The following is a 23,034-nucleotide window of genomic DNA, read 5'->3' on the forward strand; positions in this document are numbered from 1 at the left end:
TGGATGATGTGAAAAAGGATTTAGATGAACAACGCCAGATATGGAGCACTAAAGGTTGCACCATCATGACTGATGGTTGGACGGATAGGAGAAATAGAACTCTCCTTAATTTTCTTGTTTCTTCCGCAAGTGATTAATTAATTTTAGTTTCATAGTCTTTAATTTTTTATTTTTTATCTAATGGTTTATTGAATGATCATTGACCTAGCTTTATTTTTTTATTTCAGGGTGCACCGTTTTCATCAAGTCCATTGATGCCTCCACCCATTGCAAGAATGCCACCTACCTATGTGAGCAGATAGAGGAGGTGATTGAAGATGTGGGTGAGGAGAACATGGTACAGGTGGTGACCGACAATGCAGCAAATTATGTTGTTGCGGGTAAACTTTTGATTACAAACTAATTTTGTTTGCAAATTAATTACTATCTTGTAGTTTGTACCTCCATTAACTACAATTTACAATGCAACAAATTATGTTGCTCCAAGTAGACTATTGATGGAGAGGCACCCATCTATAGTTTGGACTCCATGTGCTGCTCATTGCATTGAACTCATGTTGGAGGATATTGGAAAAATCCCATGGGTCAAGAGATGTGTAGAAAGGGCAAGAAATGTCTGCAAATTTGTATATAATCATTCATGGGTGTTGGCTCTTATGAGACAATACACAGAGCAGAAGGAGTTAGCTCGTCCAGGAATCACAAGATTTGCCACAAACTTCCTCACATTGCAGTCCATGCTTAGGTCTAAGTCTGCCTTGAGACGTATGATTGTTGGTGAGGAGTGGTCTTCCTCATCCTATGCTACCACCCCTGCAGGGATAGATATGGTAGACTGCACTTTTTATGAGCAAGGCTTTTGGGTCCCTTGTGATGAGATAGTGAAGGTAATTTTTTTATAAATTCTACAATTTAACTTCATATTTTATAACTTATTATATGTATTCTCTTATTTGCTCATTTTTCTAAATTACACAATATTTTCAATTTTGCAGTTTGTTAAGCCCTTGGTGGTGTTGTTGCGAGTTGCGGATGGAGATAAGCCCGCAATGGGCTATATATATGAGGGCATGGATAGGACGAAGGAGGCCATCAGATTCGTCTATCGAGCAAATGAGAGCAAGTATGGTCCCATTTGGGAGATCATTGATAGGAGATGGCATCATCAGCTTCATAGGCCCATCCATGCGGCAGCCTATTATCTGAATCCGGCATTCCGTTTTATCCCTTCTTTCAAGGCTAATGTGGAGGTCCTTAATGGGCTATATGCAATCATGGAGAAGATGGGACCTGCTGGTACTTCTCAGATAGACCTTTTTCGAGAGCTATAGATGTTCTCAGATGCACAAGGGGAGACCTTCTCTCATCCTATCGCCAAAGACAGTAGGACAACTATGATGCCAGGTAAAAATAAATTGTTAGGCTTAATTTTAGTTTTATTCAATACTATATTGTAACTTGTTAAATGAGTTCATGAGTGAGACTGATTTTATTTATTTTTCTCATTTCAAACTCAGATCATTGGTGGAACTTTTTTGGCCCAGAGACACCAAATATTCAAAAGTTGGCCATTCGCATCTTGAGCCAACCATGCAACGCATTAGGTTGTGAGCGCAATTGGAGTATGTTTGAGCACATACACTCCAAGAGGCGCAATAGATTATCTGTGGAGAAGATGAATGATCTCGTCTTTGTTCACTACAACCTTCGCCTGAGAATGAGAAAGAATGCAATAGTTGACATGTCTTCTATCATTCTAGATGAGGTTGATCTTGAAGCAGAGTGGGCCAATGAGAATCAGACAGCTCCTGGGACTCCTACAGCTGTATTTAGTGATGATGACATTGATTGGATTGACCAGGTAGATATAGAGGCTCAGGCTGTAGCCATGGCAGAGGAGGAGCAGAGATAGGAAATACTGAGACTCAGAGTGACACAGCTGTTCCTGATGTTGGCGAGCATAACACAGTTGTTCCTGATGTTGGTGAGCATGGCATGGTGTCACGGGGAGCGACTATGGCTGCTGAATCATCCAGGACCTACTTTAAATGCCTTCGCAAGGGGCCAGGGCGAGAGGGTGCACGGCCCTCTGAGCCATAGGCTTGTACACTTGTAGTTGTATTTACTATTTACTATTTACCTTTGGTATTTGTATGAAACATTTGATGATCATCATATGATGACATGGATTTTTTATTCCATGAGTTTTGTAATATTGTATACATTTGACAATATTTATATATCTATGTTTGTTATTTTCTTCAGCTACAATTTGCATTTATGCTTATGTGATTGATGTATACTTGTGTATGTAATCAAATGAGCCGAGTTTGATGATGTTTTTGTGTCTTTAAGGTGTATTCACTAAAGGGTGTCTGAAACAAGTTTTAAATCTTTAAAAATCTCTAAATTTCTTGAGTTTTTCACTTTCCCGAGTCCAGTCGAGTCTGACGCCGAGTCCCGAGTCCGAGTCCGAGTCCGCCTTGCCGAGTCCGAGTCCCGTTTCTTTGGTGTATACAAAGGAACATATTGCAGATATCTTCATGAAGCCTTTGCCTAAAGATACTTTTGAGTATCTCAGAGAGAAGCTAGGGGTGATTGCCCCTCCTGATAAGAACTAAGATGCATGGAATTGCATCAGTCTGGTAAATTTCACAGAGATGTCTTGGGATCTGGATTGATGTGTGGTGGTTGCTACTTAGGGGGAGCAGTCAAATGTTCAGATTTATTAGTTTTGATGTTCAGTTGTGGAGAGAGAGTTTTGCTACAGGGAGAGAAATTTGTGCAATATGTGCCTTTAGCATTGATGTCAAAGGGGGAGAGAGACCTATGTGAAAAACATGTGTTGAGTTGTGTCCATGATCTAAGGGGGAGCTGATTATTTTCTTTCTTTGCATTGATTGTTTTTCAGATTCATATGTTGCCATCAATGCCAAAGGGAGAGATTGTTGGATATTGTTGAGAAGTTTGTTGGAATGTGTTGTCATTGATGTCAACATATTCCTCTGTGTGTTCCAGTGTTGCAGTCAAATTAAGTGAGTTGGTTTGGCCAGTGCGTTGCAGATGAGTTGTTGCGGATTAAAGGGTTTTGAGATAATTATCTCTAGTTGATTCAGCTCAAGTTTCAGAGGTTCGCATAGAGATTTGATCGAGTTATGAGATCCAGTATTGCGGTTGGTTATTCAGTTGTTCAGTGTTGATCAGTGTTCTGGATTTTGCTCTGCATTGCAATAGCTTGGTTTGCAGATTCGACAGAGTGGTTGGGACCTTCTGTGTGTCCTCAATTAAGATGGTTTGTGATTTGGAGGTCTGCAAGTGAATCTTTCAAATTGACAGTCATTGCAGCTAGTGTTCTTGAAGTTCAGTATAATTATGATGAAGATTCTAGTAAGTGGTGTTGGTGTGGATGTTGTTGTGGTAATTCATGATGCTTGTGGATGTTGTTGTGGTAATTCATGATGCTTGTGGATGTTTCTAGATCGTGTCCTATCCATGTTGATGATCCGCATTGATCGTTGTGCTCGTTAATGATGATTTTCCTTGATCTGGTGATGTTCTTGACCAACATGTTGATTGTAGTGTGTTACGGATGTTCAAGGAATAATTTTTGGAGGTGTTTCATGTTTGAGGTGTTGATTTAGGTCCATACTATGTCTCAGCCGACATTGTTTTGATCCGCATGTAATATTGTAGTGTGTATGGCTATATCTTTGTAATTTGTGATGTGTGTTGAGCTGACCTTGAAAGATAGGTTGATGATATGTATAAATAAGTATAATACTCATGTGAGAGAGGTATCTGTGTGTGCAAATAATGTACTAATCATTCGGTAGCAGAGAAGAAGTGTGAAGAAGTATGGTAGAGCAGATTAGATTGTGTGCTTAACCGAAACTATAACCAGGCATGAGGAGATGTTATTCTATCAATTCATGATCTTCTGGATGTAATCCGAATATGTTTGTAAGACAGTGAGTCTTCCCCAGGGTTGTAGCCCTTGTTGTTGTTTTTGAGCAGTGAGCTCTAGGTAGTGTGCCCTAGGTAGTGTGCCTGAATGCATGTGCATTCCCCATTGTAATATTTCATATACTTCTAACAAGGTATCATCATATTGTGGGTAGGTTCCCACTATGGTTTTTCCCTTGACCGGGTTTTCCACATCAAAAATATTGGTGTTATGTGTGTTTTTTATGTAGTGTTGATTTATGGTTTCATGTTTATTTATGAAATCTGAAATTGTGTTTAAGTTAAGTTTTTGAGAAAACTGATTCACCCCCACCCCCCACTCTCAGTTTTATGCCTTGTTGCCACAATCCCTTCACAAATCATCCATCATTTTCGTATTTCATGCTATCCATTTGAGCCAAGAGATCATCCATAGCACCCTTATCATGCCCAAATCTTGCCACATATAATCCATCATCCATCACTCAAATCATTATCATCTTGTTTTGTTTTTTTAGAGCAATCCACATCCTTCACACCAAAGGAGCAAATCAAGTGGAGACAAAGGGTGCACATTCCACTTCTAGCTCAATCGAAGGAGGTGAAGGAAGAAGGTATAAAAGTTTATTTTGCTTTGTTTTGAATACTTCAATGTGTTTATGATTTGATTTATGCACCTAACCTTTTCAATCCTTTTTCCTCATCCTCAATATGTATAATTTTTATATCCTATATATACTTGGTTACACTAAGAAAAAGTATCTAATAAGTCATATTTTATATGTGCTTCTTTTCATACTTTAAAACCATGTCCTCATATCTTGTATGAGCTCCATACCACATTCAAAATATGTATCTAAATATTATATTTTGTATGGATCCCTTGCCACACTAAAATAATGTATGACTTATATGTATATAATCTTTATGTCTTGTATAGAACTTTTGTCACACTTTAAAAAGTCAAAAAATTCTAGATCTAAGAAAAGAAAACTAGATTACATTTAATTTATTTAAATGAACATATCATTATATGTTATTAAACTTCTTTCACGAACAGCATATATCCTTATTATTAATTAAAGAAAAATTAAACTAGCAATTGCACCTTGGTGTGCAATGGGCATGCCGAAGAGGTGTGGAACTTCAATTAGGAAAAAAATTGGTCAATTTTTTGCATATAAATTTGTATAGTATATGAGGTCAATTGGTAGGCCATTAAGAAAATGATTATATTTGTGCAACAAAGGTTCCAATGAAGAAGTGATAGTTTCAAATCAACTATGCATCCACTTACAAGGATCCAGCCATAACTAAAACAAAACCTTTGAATGAAGAAGATAATCAAGTTCCATTACCAATAGGCTCATGTTATGTTTACAAAAGGGTGAGAGGGGGAGAGAGAACTAGAGATGGGGATAGAAAGAGGGAGAGATAGAGGGGGGAAGAGCAAGAGGGGGATAAAGAGATAGAGATAAAGAAGAAAGTAGAGATGGAAATGGAGAAAGAGGAGAGGAGAGATATAGAGAGATAAAGAGATAGAGGAAGAGGTATAGATAGAGATGGAAGAGAAAAATAAATAGAGGGAGGGAAAGGGAGAGATACAAAGATAATGATAGAGATAGGAAGTGATATAGAGAGAGGGAGATATATAGTGGTAGAGAGAGATAGAGATAGAGGGATAGATGAAAGAAGATATATGGAGAGATATATAGATATAGATGTCTAAAAAGAGGGAGGGGGAGAGACAAAGGACTAAAAGGGAAGAGAAGTAGAGGGAGTGATAAAGATAGAAAGATAAGGGGATAGAGAAGGAGAGATAGAGAGATTTATAAAGGAAGAGGGATATATGTGTGTGTACTGTTAAGGCCCAAAAGTGCACCAAAAAACTAAGCTATTAAAACTTAGCACTTTTGGTTAACATGGGAACAATCACCAGTCTGTGGGTAAACTATTATTATGATTGAACCTCCGAATTAGGCCGGTTCACGATATTGATGGATCATCTACTCTAACAAGACCTTAAGAAAACTTTTGAGGAAAATGGAGAGGGAATAAGAAAAATGAGGATGAAAGAAATGCTACAACATAAACAAGGTGATACACCAAATTATCTGAAAGATAACAAAAAAACTCTTTTAAAAGCACCTGTTCTACACATATGACATCTCTGAATTCATATCACAAAAAGTGTTTCATACAAAGGGTTCTTGCTCAAAAAGTTGAAAGAAAATGACTTTCACAAACAATTTTTTGATAAACTACAATGCATGACCTGTGATTCATGCATGAGACAGAAAAATTCAAGAAAGGTTATTTCACAAATAACACAAAAATGAAAGTTGCTCTCAATCACACAATAAAAAATAACTCAGAAAATGATAAGGCATAAATTGATATTTTTATTCAAATATTCTATCAAAACTGCAAAATGGGTTACAAGATACAATAACTCAGCTAGGCTTGAGAAAAAATCCAGAACCCCAGAAACTGAAAACCTTTCTTCCTTTATGCAAAAAGCCTTCCAAAGGCAAGGAAGAGATGACTAGTGCTCAACTGAAAGTCTCCATGAGTGATCTGCAAGTGAAAGATATCTCCATTTCCGAATAGGGAAAGAAACCCTCACAAAAAAGGCTTCAAACTTTGCATATTTGTGTGAAAACAGGTGTAAACACTTGGTCAACTGAAGGTTGACCCATGAAATACTCAAAATCAGGCTCTAACTGCAAATAGATTGGCCCAAACTCATGAATAACTGTATCCCAAGCCTAAATTCGACCCCCAAATTCATGTGATAACTTCACCTATCTAAGGTTCAATATTTTCCTTCTATGTGCATATCCATTGATTTTTAAAACACAATTATAATAAATATTAATTGGATTTATAATCCACCCAATTAAATATTCATTTTACATTGTCTTGTGTCTATGGAAGAAAGGTATTTGAAACTTGGAGTTAAAAGCTGCAAGAAATTTTAATTTCCTTTTAATAATATAGCTAGGAAATTAATATGTGCAAAAAATAATTAATTAAATATTTATTAATTATATAAATGTTGTTTTAGAAAATATCCATTTTTTACAACATTTATGCAGTTAATAAATATTTAATTTAATTTACATCTTTTTTTTTTTTTAACATCATAAGTCTAAAAGTTTATCATTTAAACATGTAAGTGGGAGTTTATGAAAACTTCGACCACCAAGTTTATGAAAACTTCGACCACCATGCATTAATCTCCTTGTTTTTAAAAAATGCGATCCCATAACATAGGAAAAGGAGAGATGAAAGGGGGAATAAAGAGATGAAAACCCTAAAAAGATATCCATTTTTGCAATGCAAGTTTTCATTTTCACGGCAGAAGAAAAACTCGCAAAGTTGCTAGGGTTTCAGACTTTGGATGAATAAAATGTGAACTCCTCCTCCACTGGCAGCCATCCACAACTTGACCGGAACAGGTCTACTCCACGCGTTTAAATTACATGGTTTTCTCTAAAACCGCGGCATCACTCCATCTGAAAAGAATGAAAGGTGTTTTCGAATCTGTTCTTTTGCTGAAAAGATAATTCGAAAACTCTGCATTTTCTGTACTCCAAAATTCGTGTGTTTGGCCCGAGCTCTGATAGTGGGGTTTTCGCATTTTTTAGAAAAAGCAATCTATGAATTTCTCTTTTGCTTGGCACGCACCTTGATAGTGGGATTTCGTTTGTTATCAAAGGAAATTTTCTGTATTTCTGCACTTCATACTGAATTTGTGGGTTTTTCCTTGCATTTTCGAAACTTGGCAACTGTAACCGAAAGAAACCCAGCTTTGCTTGCATTTTTAGAATTTGAAGAAGAACCCTCTGAAACATTTCACACAAGAAACATTATTTGCAATTTTCAAAAAAAGAACAAAAACGCTGATGGTTTTATTGTTCGTTCTTTCTGCACTTTTCTGGGTTTTTTCATTCTGCAAATCTCTTTGAATCTCTGCTTTTTATACTGAATTTGTGGGTTTTTCCTTGCATTTTCTGGAAAAAGAATTATGTTAATTTCCTTTGGATATAGAAATTGCTGATAGTCTCTTTAACGCACTAATTTTTTGCAAATTTCCTGTTTCCCTTTCTGCTGGAAAAGTAAATGAGGAAATAGATGGTTTCATTGAACAAAATTTCTGCAAATTTTAAAAGAGACCCTCTCTGCAAACTTTTTAGTTTTATGTGGTATCTTTGAAAAAAAGAATCTCTGAAATTTTTGGATGGTAAACTCTGAAACTGTAAAATCTGCATTTTCTGAAGATGACATTCTTGAATGAAAACCTGTTGATAAGTATTGTTTAAGCCTAGCTTGCTATGTACGTCTCACCTTCTTCACGCCTTTGATTGAAAAGATTTATGAAAGCATTCTAATGCCCTTTTACCTTTTGCATTAGAATTAGTTATCACAGCTTTAGCTTTACTTGTGCTTGCAATATAGATATGGTCTTCCTTTCCTTCTGTATATTAGCAATTGCTTGGCATATTCCTTCAGACTCCAAAAACTTGGGCTTTTGTTTTCTTTTTTTTGTCTTTTTCACCACAGTAATCTGCATCTTCATGGTTTCCCATACACCTGCAAATACCCTCTGAACAATCACATAGTTTTCATGAGCTGGGCTCAACCCTTGTGGGAGCCTCATTTAACCCCACTCATAATAAACCCTCTGAAATTAGCAATTCTTTACCTGTCTCTGCACATTAAACAAACAGTTAGAAAAAAACTAATTCTTCAAGGAATGAAGATGAACTTTTCTTTTTCTTGCAATCAAAGATGTTTATTTTTATGTGACGAGGGGATCTTGATTAATGATGCAAATGTATAGGTAAGATAAGTAGACATCTAGTCGTTGCTTAGATCTTTTGATCTAACCCACTTCGCCATTTAACTTTTTCGGGACAAGGAGGAAACTGGAGGATACGGATTTCAAAAATACAGACCTACGACGTCGAGAGCAGATTTACACCAGCCATATACCCCCAGGCAATGGCTGGTTCCTTTCTTATTTTATCTATGCATTTGCTTTATTAATTCAGTTTTCTCCTTTGCATAGGAAAGTAAGGATTACTCTCACGGTCTTGTGTGAGAGAGAATTTATTTTAGATTACTTCTCGTAATCATTTCCTCCTTTCTATAGATTACTTCTCGTAATCATTTCAACTGTATAAAATATAATACATTAAATAACAATTGAAAGATTTCAATTATGTGACTGTAATCTTTGCCTAGGTACTAAAATTTTCCATTGAATTGTAAATATAATGAAAAATTTCAGTAACATGTACATAATACATGTATGTATGTATGTATGTATGTATGTACACATAAATACATGCATGCATGCATATATATATATAGAGAGAGAGAGAGAGAAAGAGAGGAAGGCGGGGGGGAGGGGAGGGAGGTGCTGGGGACTAGAAGAAAAAGAGAGATAGAGATGAACAGGAAGAGAAAGGGACAATATAATACTCATCTCATTTGTTCCCCTACTTTTCTCATTGTTGGCATGATTTTGGTTAGGATGTGTCACTTGGGTGTTCAGATGTGCATCTCTTTGTAATGCTTTGATCTTGCCTGATGCTTCCTTGTTGCTCTATGTGACGTGTGTTTGATTTCTTGCTTCGATGCATTTTTGTGATGGTGATGGTCTAGTGATGTAATGGACTCTGTGTAATAGTTTATTGTTGTCTTGATATGAATGCTTACTATTGTGCACCTAGTTGTGGAACCAGTGTGATCTTGTGTTTGCATTTCTGCTTAATGGTTGAATCAAGTGATAAACTATATTCAGGTTATTTAATTTATTAAAAAGATCAAGCGATAATTGCTAACAATGCTATTTGTTGGTTGAAAATTTTGTACACTTGGGAAAATATACAAAATTGTGGTTTCAACCACAGTGTGTGAGTAAAACTCTCCTAATTAAGGGAAGGCTCCCCCTGTCTACAAACCAAACTAATCTAATATGGATGGGACAATAGTCTTTCTTCTTCTTTCAAGAAAAACTATACTCTTTTATCTTCACAGAAAAGTAATAGCAATTGGAAATAAATAACAACAATATAGAAATGAGATTTTTTCATAGGATTTTTTGGAACATAAAGGGAAGCAAAGTTTCCATGAAGGCACAAAGACCTCTGTCACTTCCCCGAGACGGAAAATAAGAAAGAAAGCTCAAAGTCTTCAACTATCTATTCTCCTATCAACCTTTTTAGATGATTTTCTGCTAACTAAGCACAATATGTAGCAGCTCAAAGTCTAACTACATGATGCACTTCACCTTACATGCACAAGTCTTAAAAATAGAAGCAGCACAAAGTCTACAAGCTATCTTTCCACTTTAGCTTTCCACACTAGTTTCAAATATGATAAGCAGCTCAAAGTCTGCAAGACCAAATCTGAAAACCAAACATATAAATCTAAATACAATTAGCAGCTCAAAGTCTGCAAGATTGAATTCAAATCCCTTTTTCACAATAAAACAAAATTCACGATCAACTCTACAAAATGTCGTCACATAACAACTTGAATTGCCACAAAGTTTCAACACAACTTGCCTCTTTTATTGAAAGCAATCTGATTTACATCTAAGCTCAAAGTCTTAGAGTGCACATACAAACTGGCAAAATTTTGTTGCATTGCTAAAAAGATAAAAATTACAATAGACCCCCTCAAGTATTTATAGGAGAGGAGTCATGAGAAAAAGGTGGGAGGATCCCAACTAACTTGAGAAATTCCCTCAACCACCAAGACTTATTCAACAACTAAGTATGACTTATTCCAACTACAGTCCTAATTGAACACAACTTGTAGTAGCTTTACATGTAATTACAAAAGTGCAAGTAATGAGTTAACTTGCAATTACAAAGTTATTTTTTTACATGTAACTTGTCAAAACAAAATTACAAATGCATAACTAAAACTATTCTCTATGTCTAAAGACACGACTCTAACTGCATCATCCTTTGTCTGTGATGATCTTCATGTCGCTTCAAGATGCTAGAACTTGAAGAATTCTGGATTGGTAAAGACATCTTGAACCGGAACGGAAACTTGCATCCTTGTCTTCTTGCTTGGGGTAGTACTATCTTTTCAGGAGGGAAAGGGTTGCCTTCCTCTTTTCATGTCATGACCATCTTTGTCTTGAAAGCATTCTATGCTCTCAACTATGAATTGTTGTTGTATCTCTTGTTTGTATCATCCTCCATTCTTGAAATCTACTTGCAAAATAAGGCCCATGCCTTAATCCATTGATTCGGTAGATTGTGTGTCCAAACCGGACTGACAAGGGAAGAGATAAATTGATGCAAAAATGGGCTCACAAGTATTTATAGGAGAGGAGTCATGAGAAAAAGGTGGGAGGATCCCAACTAACTTGAGAAATTCCCTCAACCACCAAGACTTATTCAACAACTAAGTATGACTTATTCCAACTACAGTCCTAATTGAACACAACTTGTAGTAGCTTTACATGTAATTACAAAAGTGCAAGTAATGAGTTAACTTGCAATTACAAAGTTATTTTTTTACATGTAACTTGTCAAAACAAAATTACAAATGCATAACTAAAACTATTCTCTATGTCTAAAGACACGACTCTAACTGCATCATCCTTTGTCTGTGATGATCTTCATGTCGCTTCAAGATGCTAGAACTTGAAGAATTCTGGATTGGTAAAGACATCTTGAACCGGAACGGAAACTTGCATCCTTGTCTTCTTGCTTGGGGTAGTACTATCTTTTCAGGAGGGAAAGGGTTGCCTTCCTCTTTTCATGTCATGACCATCTTTGTCTTGAAAGCATTCTATGCTCTCAACTATGAATTGTTGTTGTATCTCTTGTTTGTATCATCCTCCATTCTTGAAATCTACTTGCAAAATAAGGCCCATGCCTTAATCCATTGATTCGGTAGATTGTGTGTCCAAACCGGACTGACAAGGGAAGAGATAAATTGATGCAAAAATGGGCTCACAAGTGAATTTCGGGTTTTGGAAGCTACATTACATGTGTAGGGAAAACAAGAGCATTAACTTGCAATTGTGGAGAACAAACATGCAACTTCATATGTGTAATGGGTAACTACAAGTTTGCACTTGTAATTGGACCTTTAAGACTCATTTTCAAGTGTTTTTTGAGTGCATTTTGGACCAATTTCGGGTTCTGGATGGCTGACTATAGGTAGACTTTAAATGGGAAAAATGAATGAAGGTGTGAAATGAGTGGATGAAATGGTATGTACGGATGATGGAAATGAATATGAGTGAAAATGAAAAGATTTTGGGAAGATCGTCTTCAAGAAAATGGGAAAAACTTTCAACATGTAATCCGGTTCTAAAAACCCGATTTTGAAAGAATCGGTATTTTTCATCTTTGAAACTTGGAATTTCAACCAAAGATGGTTAACTTCTTTTAACCGTAATGGAAGAACAATTATTTTCATCCAACTTGCAATCGGGATTTAAAATCCCGAATACAAGAAAAGAAGGAAAATGGGGAGGAGCAATGCAATTCTAAAATTGCTTTACAAAGAGGAAAATCTCTCTCACAAAACTGATTTTTGGGGCAAAATAATCATATACAAATTTACAACCAGAAAGGAAAAACAAGAAGACACGAAAACAAGAAAATGAAACAAAGAAAGAAAAGAAATCAAACCTTGCTTCAAACTGAAAATGCGTCTTCAAAAGGATGATCAATCTTTGAAAGAAGGAAGGAGAAAAAAAGAAATTAACCGCATTCCAAAACCCTAGCCACGTTTTTGAAAAAATGCCATATGTATCAAAATGCCCATTAAAAGCATGAAGAATCGGTCAAGTAAAGCACCCAACCTCCACGCCTAGGCAAGACAAGCCAAAACGATTTAGGAAAAACAAGATTCGTGGCACTCGAATGAGGCAAATCGTGGCATTTTTCAAAAACGTTTTTGTTGTTAAAACCCCATAAAACCAGCAATAATGTCTTCCAAATGGCATGAAGAGAGTTGGAAAATGCATGAAAATAGCAAGGAATCCAAAACACCTTCCTCCTTGAATTTCTCCACAAAAATCATTGGAAATCTTCAACAAAATCCTCCAATATTGTTGGTCGGGTTTTTGGGAAAGAACAACAAGTTTAAAATTGCATGCAATAAGGAAATCGGGTTTTTGAGAGCAAACAACAAGTTTAAAATATTACTTTTCTCTCAACAAGGCAAAATCGGGTTTTAAAAATGCAATTACAAGTTAAAATGTCACTTTTTCCATCAACAAGGCAAAATCGAGTTTTAAAAATGCAATTACAAGTTTAAAATTCCCCAATTTGCACTTTATGGAGAAAATCGGGGTTTTTGGGCAAAATAGCAAGTTTAAAATGTCACTTTATTTCAATTCTAGGCAAAATCGGGTTTTGGAGAGAGATGTGCAAGTTACAAATTACTTGTAAAGGGAAAATAAAATCCCTACAACAAGTTTTAATAACTTGCACATATGTAATAGAGGTTTAAAATCCCTATTACAAGCAAAAGACATTAAAGTAGGGGTTTTAGAAAAGAATTACAAGTTTACTTGTAACTTATCCAAAAAATCCCTATTTTAACTTAAAAAGCCAAAAAGCATCAAGGGGAAAATAAAAAGTAAATTACAAGTTCTTATTTTTCAATAAAGTGCACTTGTAATTAGCCAAAAATTTCCCTACAAAGACCAAAACAATGAAAATCATTAAAACTTGCAATTCAAAAGAAATTTCTCACCTGCAGTCAAGGAGAAAAAACCCGAAATTGAAGGAAAGACATAGCAAACGAATCCAAAATGCGACGAAATTTGAAATGTGGTTTGAGGATGGAATGAGGATTAAGCCAGTCCAAGGATTAGTCGAAATTCTGCCTCGGGAAGCATGCCATAGAGTAAATTTTTTCATTTTTTCACAAAAATTTCATGTAATGGTCCTTCATTTTTTAAAACAAAAATGAGGACAACAATGTTATAGATGCAATAGTTGTTAATGATGTATTGAATTGATGAGAATATCATGTTACTAACCTTATGTTTCAGGACTTGATGTGTTCGTGATGACACTTGACTCATACTTCAATGATACTTGATTATATTAGGGTTTATTGTCTATGTTGGATATATGCTTGACGTTCTTATGTGTGTGTGATACTTTATTTGGTGTGTGTGGACATATACATACTGTTTTATGATGATGAACTACCCATGATGATTTAAAATTTAGGACTTATTGATCATGTTAGAAATTATCGATTATTGATATTATGATTTCCTAACTACTTTGAGATGATGGTTCATACTTGAGGATGTATTGATGGTAGTAGTTTACGATGTTATTATTATTAGTGTTATTATCGTGATGAATTATGATGTGCTAACCTATGTTGCAAGTGATACTACTGGATATGATAGATGGTTACTAATGTTATTTAATGAATATGGATTTGATGATTAGAATGTGATTAGAATAGATCTTTGTGTTATGTGTTGGTAGCTAGGTGTGAGAGGAATGATATTGTATCACTCATTTGTGGGAGGCATATGATGTTATGATTCCCCTTTCACTAGATTTGAATTGGTTTGTATATATATGTTTTGCAAGACATTTTGTGTTATGCAAAATGTAGGTACTAGACATCGACTCCACTTGGCTTCATAGGTTTGAGTGTGTCTTTACTCCCAATGGTGGTAAAGGACATAGCATTAAGGCCCAAATTTGTACCTAGCCTTAGCCATTGTCCTACCTTACTTTGAGTTTACCCCTATCGGATTGTCATTGAGACAATATCTGAGTATCCTAGTGTATGTAGTTGTGTTGTGTTGTGTTGTGAGTTTTGGTTTATTGCTCAAATGGTATTATTTAGTAAGGTTGTGGTTAATTATTATTTAAGTGGTATGATTCATTAATGTTGGGGTTAATTATTTTTGTAGTGGTATTTTATATGTATTAAGTTATTAATATAAAACAAACTAAGTGGGATAATCATATTAATAATTAATTATTTGATTGATTTAATATTTTAGCGTGCTCCTATTAATAAATATATTTATATTATTAATAATTATTTTAATTTTGAATTGTTATTTGGTGGAAGGATAAATTATGAGTTGAAAAATAAATATTAAATATATGTTTTATTTTGGGAATTTAAATATTGTTTTATTGAAATTTTGAGTGGGATATTAATTTAATAATCTTGGTTTTGTGTTTTTGGGGGTTTTTACATGGAGGATTGTTTTTCTTGATGGGAAAGTCTTTTTAGGATTTGGGAGAGTTTTAATTAATTTTTCAAGAAAAAAAATATTGGGAGCTTCTTTTTGGGGGTTGTAACAAGACTCTGGAGAAATTGTATGGGATTTTGGAGATAAAAAATATTTGAGGATTCTAACTTCTTGTTGATTGGGATTTTCTTTCGCTGAAAATTGCCCGGATTTATGAATGGAAGTTTTAGCTAGAAATTCTTTTGTTGAATTCAATTTATTGATGGTTGATATGTTCTGGTTGTTTGTGGATTGCATCTAAGTTTCAGTTCTTCATCAATCTGGACCCGAGGTAGGATTTGAAATCCATATTCAATTATCTTTCAATCCTTCTTTGTTGTGTGTGTGGAAAGTGTTTTATTTATTTGTTTTGAATAGTATTTAAAGGTATTATAAAATTCTGGTTTGATTGTTGAGTATGAACCTTGTATGCGCTCTCTTTCTTTATGTATGTAATGTGATTTCTGGAGGGTTTTCAATAATTTGGAAAGGGTTATTGTTGTTCTGGGGTTTGAATGGAATTTCTGATGTATATGAAGCTTTCATTTGTTGTCTAGAAGTGATCTTTCATTTCTAGGAATTTGCAATTTCATGTTTGAAACCCCTCTCCGAATGGAGTTTTAAGAGATTAATTTTAGAATTTTGAATCTCGTAACTTCAATTTCAAGTCTTCATGATCAATTGTTTAGTTTTCTAGAATGGAAATAGGTCCTTCTCAAATGGGTTTTTGCTTGTTTTCAGTTTCTAGCCCCGAAAGTTTGTCAATTTTTCTCTCCTACTGGCCTCTTCCAATTGCACAAGTCCAGGCTCAATTACGCAATTACAGGGTTCAATTGCACAGAAAATGAGCTCAATTGCAAAAAAAATGAGGTCAAATGTGCAGCATCAGAGGTCAATTGTGCAAGTACTCAGTTTTGGGTTATGGGTTTTCAAATTGGTTTCGTTTTGACTCCTAGTTTGTCCCAAGTTGGTCTTGTACCTTGTTAGCCATGTAATTTTGGTCTGATTGCTCTCATTTTGATTGGAATGTGTCTTCATCCCCTTCCCTACGTTTAGTTGTAGAAGATATCAATGTATTATGTTTCATTTTCAATTTCAAGACTTAACCCTTGTTGACAGGGTCTTGTATGAAAAGTCCTATTTCAGTTGTGCAATCTGAACTTGAAAGTGGATTCATGTTGATTCAAGTTATGTTATATTTTTTTATCTGATTTGGGTAGGATATGGTGACTAGAGGCCCATTCCTATGCCCTCTTGTAAAACATTTCAAAGAATTGTGCATTCATATGTGATTTCAAGATGTTATCCCTTGTTGGTAGGGACCTATGTAAGTCCTATTTCTGATTATATGTTTTATCCATTGGGGATGAATTCATGAATGCTACTCTTGTTATTATGATACTTATGATTTCCTTACTTGTCTCAATCTATACTTTCTAGATCTGTAATCCTTCTCTAATAATCATGTAACCTACACACACAAGAGGAGAAATGGTGTTGGGTTGATAGGGATTTGCCTAGGTCAAACCTTAAGTTGAAATTAATCCTATACTATAATGATGAATAAATGAAAAAGAGATCTTACCCTTGCAAGGTAGAGGCTAGATCTGGAAATGAAATGCTAAATTGAAATGTTATACCTTCCTTTATGAATCTCCTTTGCCTTGAAGTCTTCATAAAAAGGTTGATGTTGCTATGTACGACTCATGCATGTCTTCATATGAATTTGATAATGGATGTCATCTTGAATGCTTGGAAAATTGAATATTTGACCTCTCCTTTACTACCTTGATGATGCTTGATTATTTGCTCAATTGGAATTGAACTTGAAGAGAGATGTTTCAAATGAGTATAAAACTTGCTTTTATACCTATCCATCTGGGTTGAGCCAAGGTTAAGAAACAAACAAAGGCAAAGATCACAAATCTAACACTACTTTGAGCAAAATCAAGCATTATCAGGCATGGAAGGCAGAAACACTAAAGTGAGGCCTAAAGAAGCATAAAATTGTATGAGCATACAATTTACGACACTACAAATCTGAATTTCAGCAACTAAACATGGTACAGCTCTGCACTACAACTGAATTGCTCATTTTAAATATTCATTATTACAAAAAAGACTTTTAGTATGTCCTAAGCCACACCAGTGTAATCCTTCCATGCCATTGTGTTTTAGAGTACCAGGCATGACCTGAAGGAAATATCTCGACTTTGATATATCACTGATAAAAGACAAAAATTGCCTTGAATCAACCTAACTGGGTTCCTGCAAATTTATTCTCTTTCACACAAGCAACGTTTATAACTTTATCCATATGGAAAAACTTGAACAGAGATTGCAACTTCATAGGAGTCTCATGACATATTATTAATTAATATTTACAGTAAAAAATGAACGTAAAAGAGCTATAAAGTAATGATGGATACTAAGGTACGTACTGGAGTCTACTTTTTCTCATTTGAACATCATTTAGTAGTAGAATAGAAGAGCATACATTTGAAAACTTGGAAAATCCCACAGGTACTCGTTTTGACAAATATATGATTCAACTGTGTTTTGAACTCTTTTATTTCAGATGTTTTGGCCCTTGGGTATTAACTTCTAAACCCATCTTCAGAGATTTTGATCTTTTCTAAAGAGAAACGATAAAAACCCAGCATCCAGATGACCATTGTGTTCCATTTGATTCCAAAGACCTGATTATACTTTACAAAAAGCTTAACACCTAGAATTGCCATTCATACTTTTTGGTGCCAGAATCTGTTATCACCTGCAGGTCCATGCCTCATGACTCAGCAATGAGTGGTTGATCGTTACACATCCTTCCCACTCCAAGCACATAGTGTTGGTGTTTGGACTCCCACATTGCACATATCGATCAGATTTGCTGTCAGACAAAAGAAATCTTCAACTGAATGTTTGTAACACAAAGCTGAACATAACATACGAAAACAAAAATATAAATAATGGCAACAAACAGAGAAAAATCACTTTAAGTAGCAAATGACAAAACAAATCAAAGCAGAAAATATTTCTTGAACTAGATTGTAGTGGCACTTATAACAAAATCAAAATTTATGTGAATATGAAGTTTAATAGAATCATTACATCGAGTTTTTATTTGTCATTCCTGTTTCCATTGTTTCCAAATGTGAAAATGGCTCATGAAACTCTTTTCTTTTTCATTATTTTAAGTAAATAATTGTCTGTTATTTTGAATCACAAACTTTTGCTGACAAAACGACTGTCTAGATTTGACTGAAAAGAATTCTGAGTAAATAACTTCAGAAATATACTCAAAAGCCAACTGGAACAAGAAACATAGCTATTTGATACCCTGCTGATCATATAACATGAAAGGTTCAATGCAAAAGATCATGATGGTAACTTAATATAACAAAACATTATAGTTTGGGAAAACAAAAATACATCTATAAGGTTTTATCATGATGTGAAGGGAGATCCTCTGTTGCTCTTAGTGATTAACTTGGAATCATAACCAATAACTTCACTAAATGGGGCCAGATTTCATCGGTATAAAGAAGACAAGATTTGACGTAAACCTTAATGCACAAAACCATGCAATTGAACCACACCTTGAGCGTGGCACATAGAAACTGCTGCACATCACATTTGACTGCCCAAAATTTGCTTTGAATAAGAAATAGAAGAGCTTATCCAGTATATCAAATTCAAAGCATAAAATATTATGGAAAAATATTTAGAAGTATGCTTTTTGAAAGGCATACCTGTATGTACTTCAGGTGTCTTTGCAGCAGTTGCATCACTTAGAACTATAACAGGGTAATAATCATGTGCAACAGCATCAAACACAGTCTGCCTGATACAATTTGGCGTCTGTACTCCTGCAGTGGCAATCAACAAAGAAACCTGTAAATTTCCAATGATTTAATCACAGGTTGATACAAAAAAAAAATTAAAAACTAAAATACTAAGCATTGTACGTAAAAACTTCTTTAAAAAAATCAACTGAACAAATATATATATCATGCCAACATTGTGACCATATGATCCAAAAAATTAGCATCCAACCAACAAAATGAATTCAGCCACAAAAAAGGAAAAAATGATAAAAAAACAACTCAAATTCAATTTTGACAAAAAAACAATTAAAAATAAGCAAACCCAAACTAAATGACTTTTTGGTGTTACAATTCACCCACGTGTATCTGGAAAAGCTAGCACAGGAAAAACAAAGACGAGATATCCAATTTTGATGGCTTCATACAAAAAAATCCTCTTATATGGATGCAGTCTTACTGAGGACTCGTGGATGCTGCAAGAGCCAACCTTCATGTAGAATGGTCTCAAACCCTATCTACTAAGGAGGAGTCACATAACATGTCAAGATTTCCAGTGCAGGAGTGTAGAAGTAGAGCATCAACTCACTTTGGCTGAAAATAGTTTTGAAATTTAATTATCTTCAACAAACTTCAATACTTCCTCTCAAGACTCAGAAGGGGGTAAAGCCATACCAAGCATCCAGGATTCCAACCATTTTCTTATAGCACCAGTTTTTTAGCATTATAGTAAATCCACTACGACTGTCCTAGACACTAAACAGCATGCAATATTTTGTAGCTTATATCAGAACCTAAGTTGCAAAAAGGATGATTGAATTACATTAAGGATTCAATCAAAATGGATATGATAGATAAAATAAGAATGCTTAATCTAATTAAGGCAAAATAGAGGAGCCTAATAATACAAAAAGAGGATGCTCCAATTAGGGGATTCCAAGAACTGTAGTTGCTCAAGATATTCTTGAGACAATTAACCAACACAGACCTTTTCTAAAATGAATATCAAAATATGCTTATCCAGAAATGTACATTAAGAATTACGCTTAATGTGTAATAGGCAATAACTAAAATCATACTCCAATTGATCCAAACTCAAGCTACAGAAAACTGAAATTGACAGACCATATAAAGAAAAAAGTAACAAGCATCAATGTTTACACAGCAGAAATTCATTATTGGAAAATCTTCAGCATGAAACAAAGCTACAGCCTCTGTTTTCTTCCAAAACCAAGCCAATTACAGAAGTATCGCCCACTATAGGAGCAAGAAACACCAGGGCTGCACTATTTGATGATTTCCAATGCATCAAACTCTCTGCTCTGCTGGTGGAACTACAATAAACCTCTCTTCATGTTGAATACTGCGAGATGCTACTGAAAGGACCCTTAACAACATTGGAAGAATATATTTCATGCACAAACAATGCTGAACGAGAATCAGGTTGAACAAGAAATGTTGATACAATGACAGAACTAAAATGTAAGTAACACATACATGCAGCCTAGGTCGACAAGTCAAGAAGGTGTATGGTTCCATTTGGATATGTTGCCTGGCCAAACAACACACCCTGCTAAACTTACAGATCATATTGTGATGTCCCCATCCAAATGCAAAATCCCTAGAACCAAACAACTAAAAGAAAGCTCCTTGAATTATCTTAATAAGTGATGAACAAGGCTCATAAAAGAATAGTTACAGCATGTATGTTTGCAACATAACAGGTTGATGTCTACATGTATGTAAGGATGAATGCTAATTCCTGTGTGAATGGCATGTATGATGAATATTGTAATGATTGGTATTTGGGAAAATTGTCATTGATGAAGAGAAGATGGAGTCAAAAGAAAATATAGAAGAGATACATCAACAAAATCATGAAATATATAAGCCAAGATGACCCAGGAAAATATCAACAATATGACCAGCAAATACCTTCAAGAAAAATGAGTAAATCTGAATACCATAAATGCACAGATCAATTACAAGCACTGGTTGAGAATGGAAGGCTGCTATACAGCCGATCTTCATGTTAACAAAACTAATATGATAAGCAAACTAATTAGTCAATGAAGTATTCAAACTAATATACAATATCTTCAGGCTAATTCATAAGTCGAATTGGTTAAGGGAATAGCCATTTAATAATAGTCAAAGTTCAAAAAGATTGACTTCGCATAAGACGTATAGATATGTATGATTTTAAATAAAACGCAACGATTAATTATAAAAGGCATGGATTAGTCAACACCACATTTACCATGTTTCTTTTCAACGGGTTGCAAACAATTAATATAACCATGGGTTGCAAATAAAACGAATGTCATTACCACGGGTTGCAAACAAATGATACACGGGTTGGTGAAGTGATGTGTCCTTTTGTTGGTCAAAAGACATACCTCTTAATACAAAAACGTATATATGAAGATCAATGGTGAAAATATGGAGAAGGGGTATGTGGTGAGAATATAGGAGAATGCTGTAAGAAGAAAAAGAGAAAAGTTGCGTATATGAGGGGAGATTATAAGAAGTCAATCATAGACAGAAGTGATTATATGAATATCATAAAAAGCAGCAATGATATAATAGCTTAGCATTGATTCCTATAATGAAAAGCAGTGATATTTAGGAAATAAAAGTAATTTCCAAAGGCAGTGTTTCATAAGGAAGCGCTAAAGGCAACGATTCATGTTATATGAACTCGAAGAATGTTTTAAAAGATTTGAGTTTAATTTAGAAAGGACAGCGATTGAAATAAGAATTAAGGTAAGGTTCTGTTGTGACCATTTCACACATCGCCCCATTGCAAATGGGGACCCCTGCTTTTTTTTTTTTGCTTTTTAGGGTTTGTTTTCTAGGTCTTTTAGGGTTTTGTCTGTTAGCCTTTGTGTTTTGAGTGTTGCCAAGGGGATCACCTAGATAGCAGGTTCTGCTTGAGTTAGGTCAAGTTGGTAAGTGATGAAGTCTAGAATGTCCTGATCCTGAAATTTGGCTAAGTCTGAAAGTCCTGATCCTGAAATTTGGCTAAGTCTGGAATGCCGTGATCCTGAAATTTGACTAAGTCTGGAAACTGAAAAACCTCCAAAAACTAGATTTTGCAATATAACTCCTGGAGGTCTGAAACCACTCTCAAACATCCTGAAAGTATACATGGAATATAACTTAAAGTATAAGAAATGTCACTTATACTTAAATGTTATATTCCATAAAATTATCCTGTCGGAGAGTTCAAAAAAGTCAAATTTCGCTCCTGACCCTTGCTAAGGATCCAGAGCGAAATTCGCTCCTGACCCTCTCAGGAGGTCCAAAGCAAATCTCACTCCTAACCCTTGCCGAGGGTCCAAGGCGAAAATCAACCTAGGACTCATTTCTAGCCTTACTGGACCAAATTTTGACTTACAAGGCATTTTGTTTGGACTTTGGAGTTGATTGAAAACCTTGAAGAAAATGATGAATTTTGGCCAAGATTAGGAATTTCGCTCCTGACCCTTCCTGAGGGTCCAAAGCGAAATTCATTATGGACTCCATTTGCCACCTTGCTTGAATTTGAAACCTTGTTCATGGCCTTAAAAATGATCTTACCTCGCCCTGTGAAGTGGTTTGAAACTAAAAGATTCAGCAATTTAGCCTAGATTGTAAATTTTGCTCCTGACCCTCTCTGAGGATCCAGGGCAAAAATGTTGTTCAAGTTTATTTCTCGCTAATTTTGGCTAACTTGTTTTGTGCAGGGTTTTCCGGTGTAATATCCCACTATTTTTTTTATTTTTTTTTCAGGCCAATAGCAATTCATCCACAACAATTACCCGTTAAGGTTAGAGTAATAAGCAAAACAACTAAAGGGAACCCTTACACCTTTTGTTCATCGAGAGCCCAGACTGGGAGGGTGAGAGCATACGGTGTTCTAGGGATCGTCAGCATCAATAAACAAACTGAACATTACAACTGCATGGGCGGCAAGCCATCCCCTTCTGCTTATCCAGCAGGATAGAAACTAAACTT

The 23,034-nt window shown here is 35.2% G+C and overlaps 1 protein-coding gene across 2 annotated transcripts in view; it reads right to left on the reverse strand.

Moving 5' to 3' along the window:
* Nucleotides 1-17,649: 17,649 nt before the first annotated feature.
* The window catches only part of LOC131050136 (probable inactive nicotinamidase At3g16190), a 72,657-nt gene continuing 67,272 nt past the window's right edge, over nt 17,650-23,034 (reverse strand). The window contains exons 4-5 of one of the 2 annotated variants that reach the window (XM_057984306.2): nt 18,964-19,080; nt 17,650-18,101 (exon numbers count right to left, since the gene is read on the reverse strand). In XM_057984306.2, the coding sequence (XP_057840289.2) occupies nt 18,028-18,101; nt 18,964-19,080 (191 nt within the window). In that variant the 3' untranslated portion in view covers nt 17,650-18,027. Of the gene's footprint in view, nt 18,147-18,963; nt 19,081-23,034 lie in introns of both variants that reach the window. The other variant, XM_057984305.2, reaches the window with a different exon arrangement.

The sequence above is a fragment of the Cryptomeria japonica genome, chromosome 6 (assembly GCF_030272615.1).
Source record: "Cryptomeria japonica chromosome 6, Sugi_1.0, whole genome shotgun sequence".
NCBI lineage: Eukaryota > Viridiplantae > Streptophyta > Pinopsida > Cupressales > Cupressaceae > Cryptomeria > Cryptomeria japonica.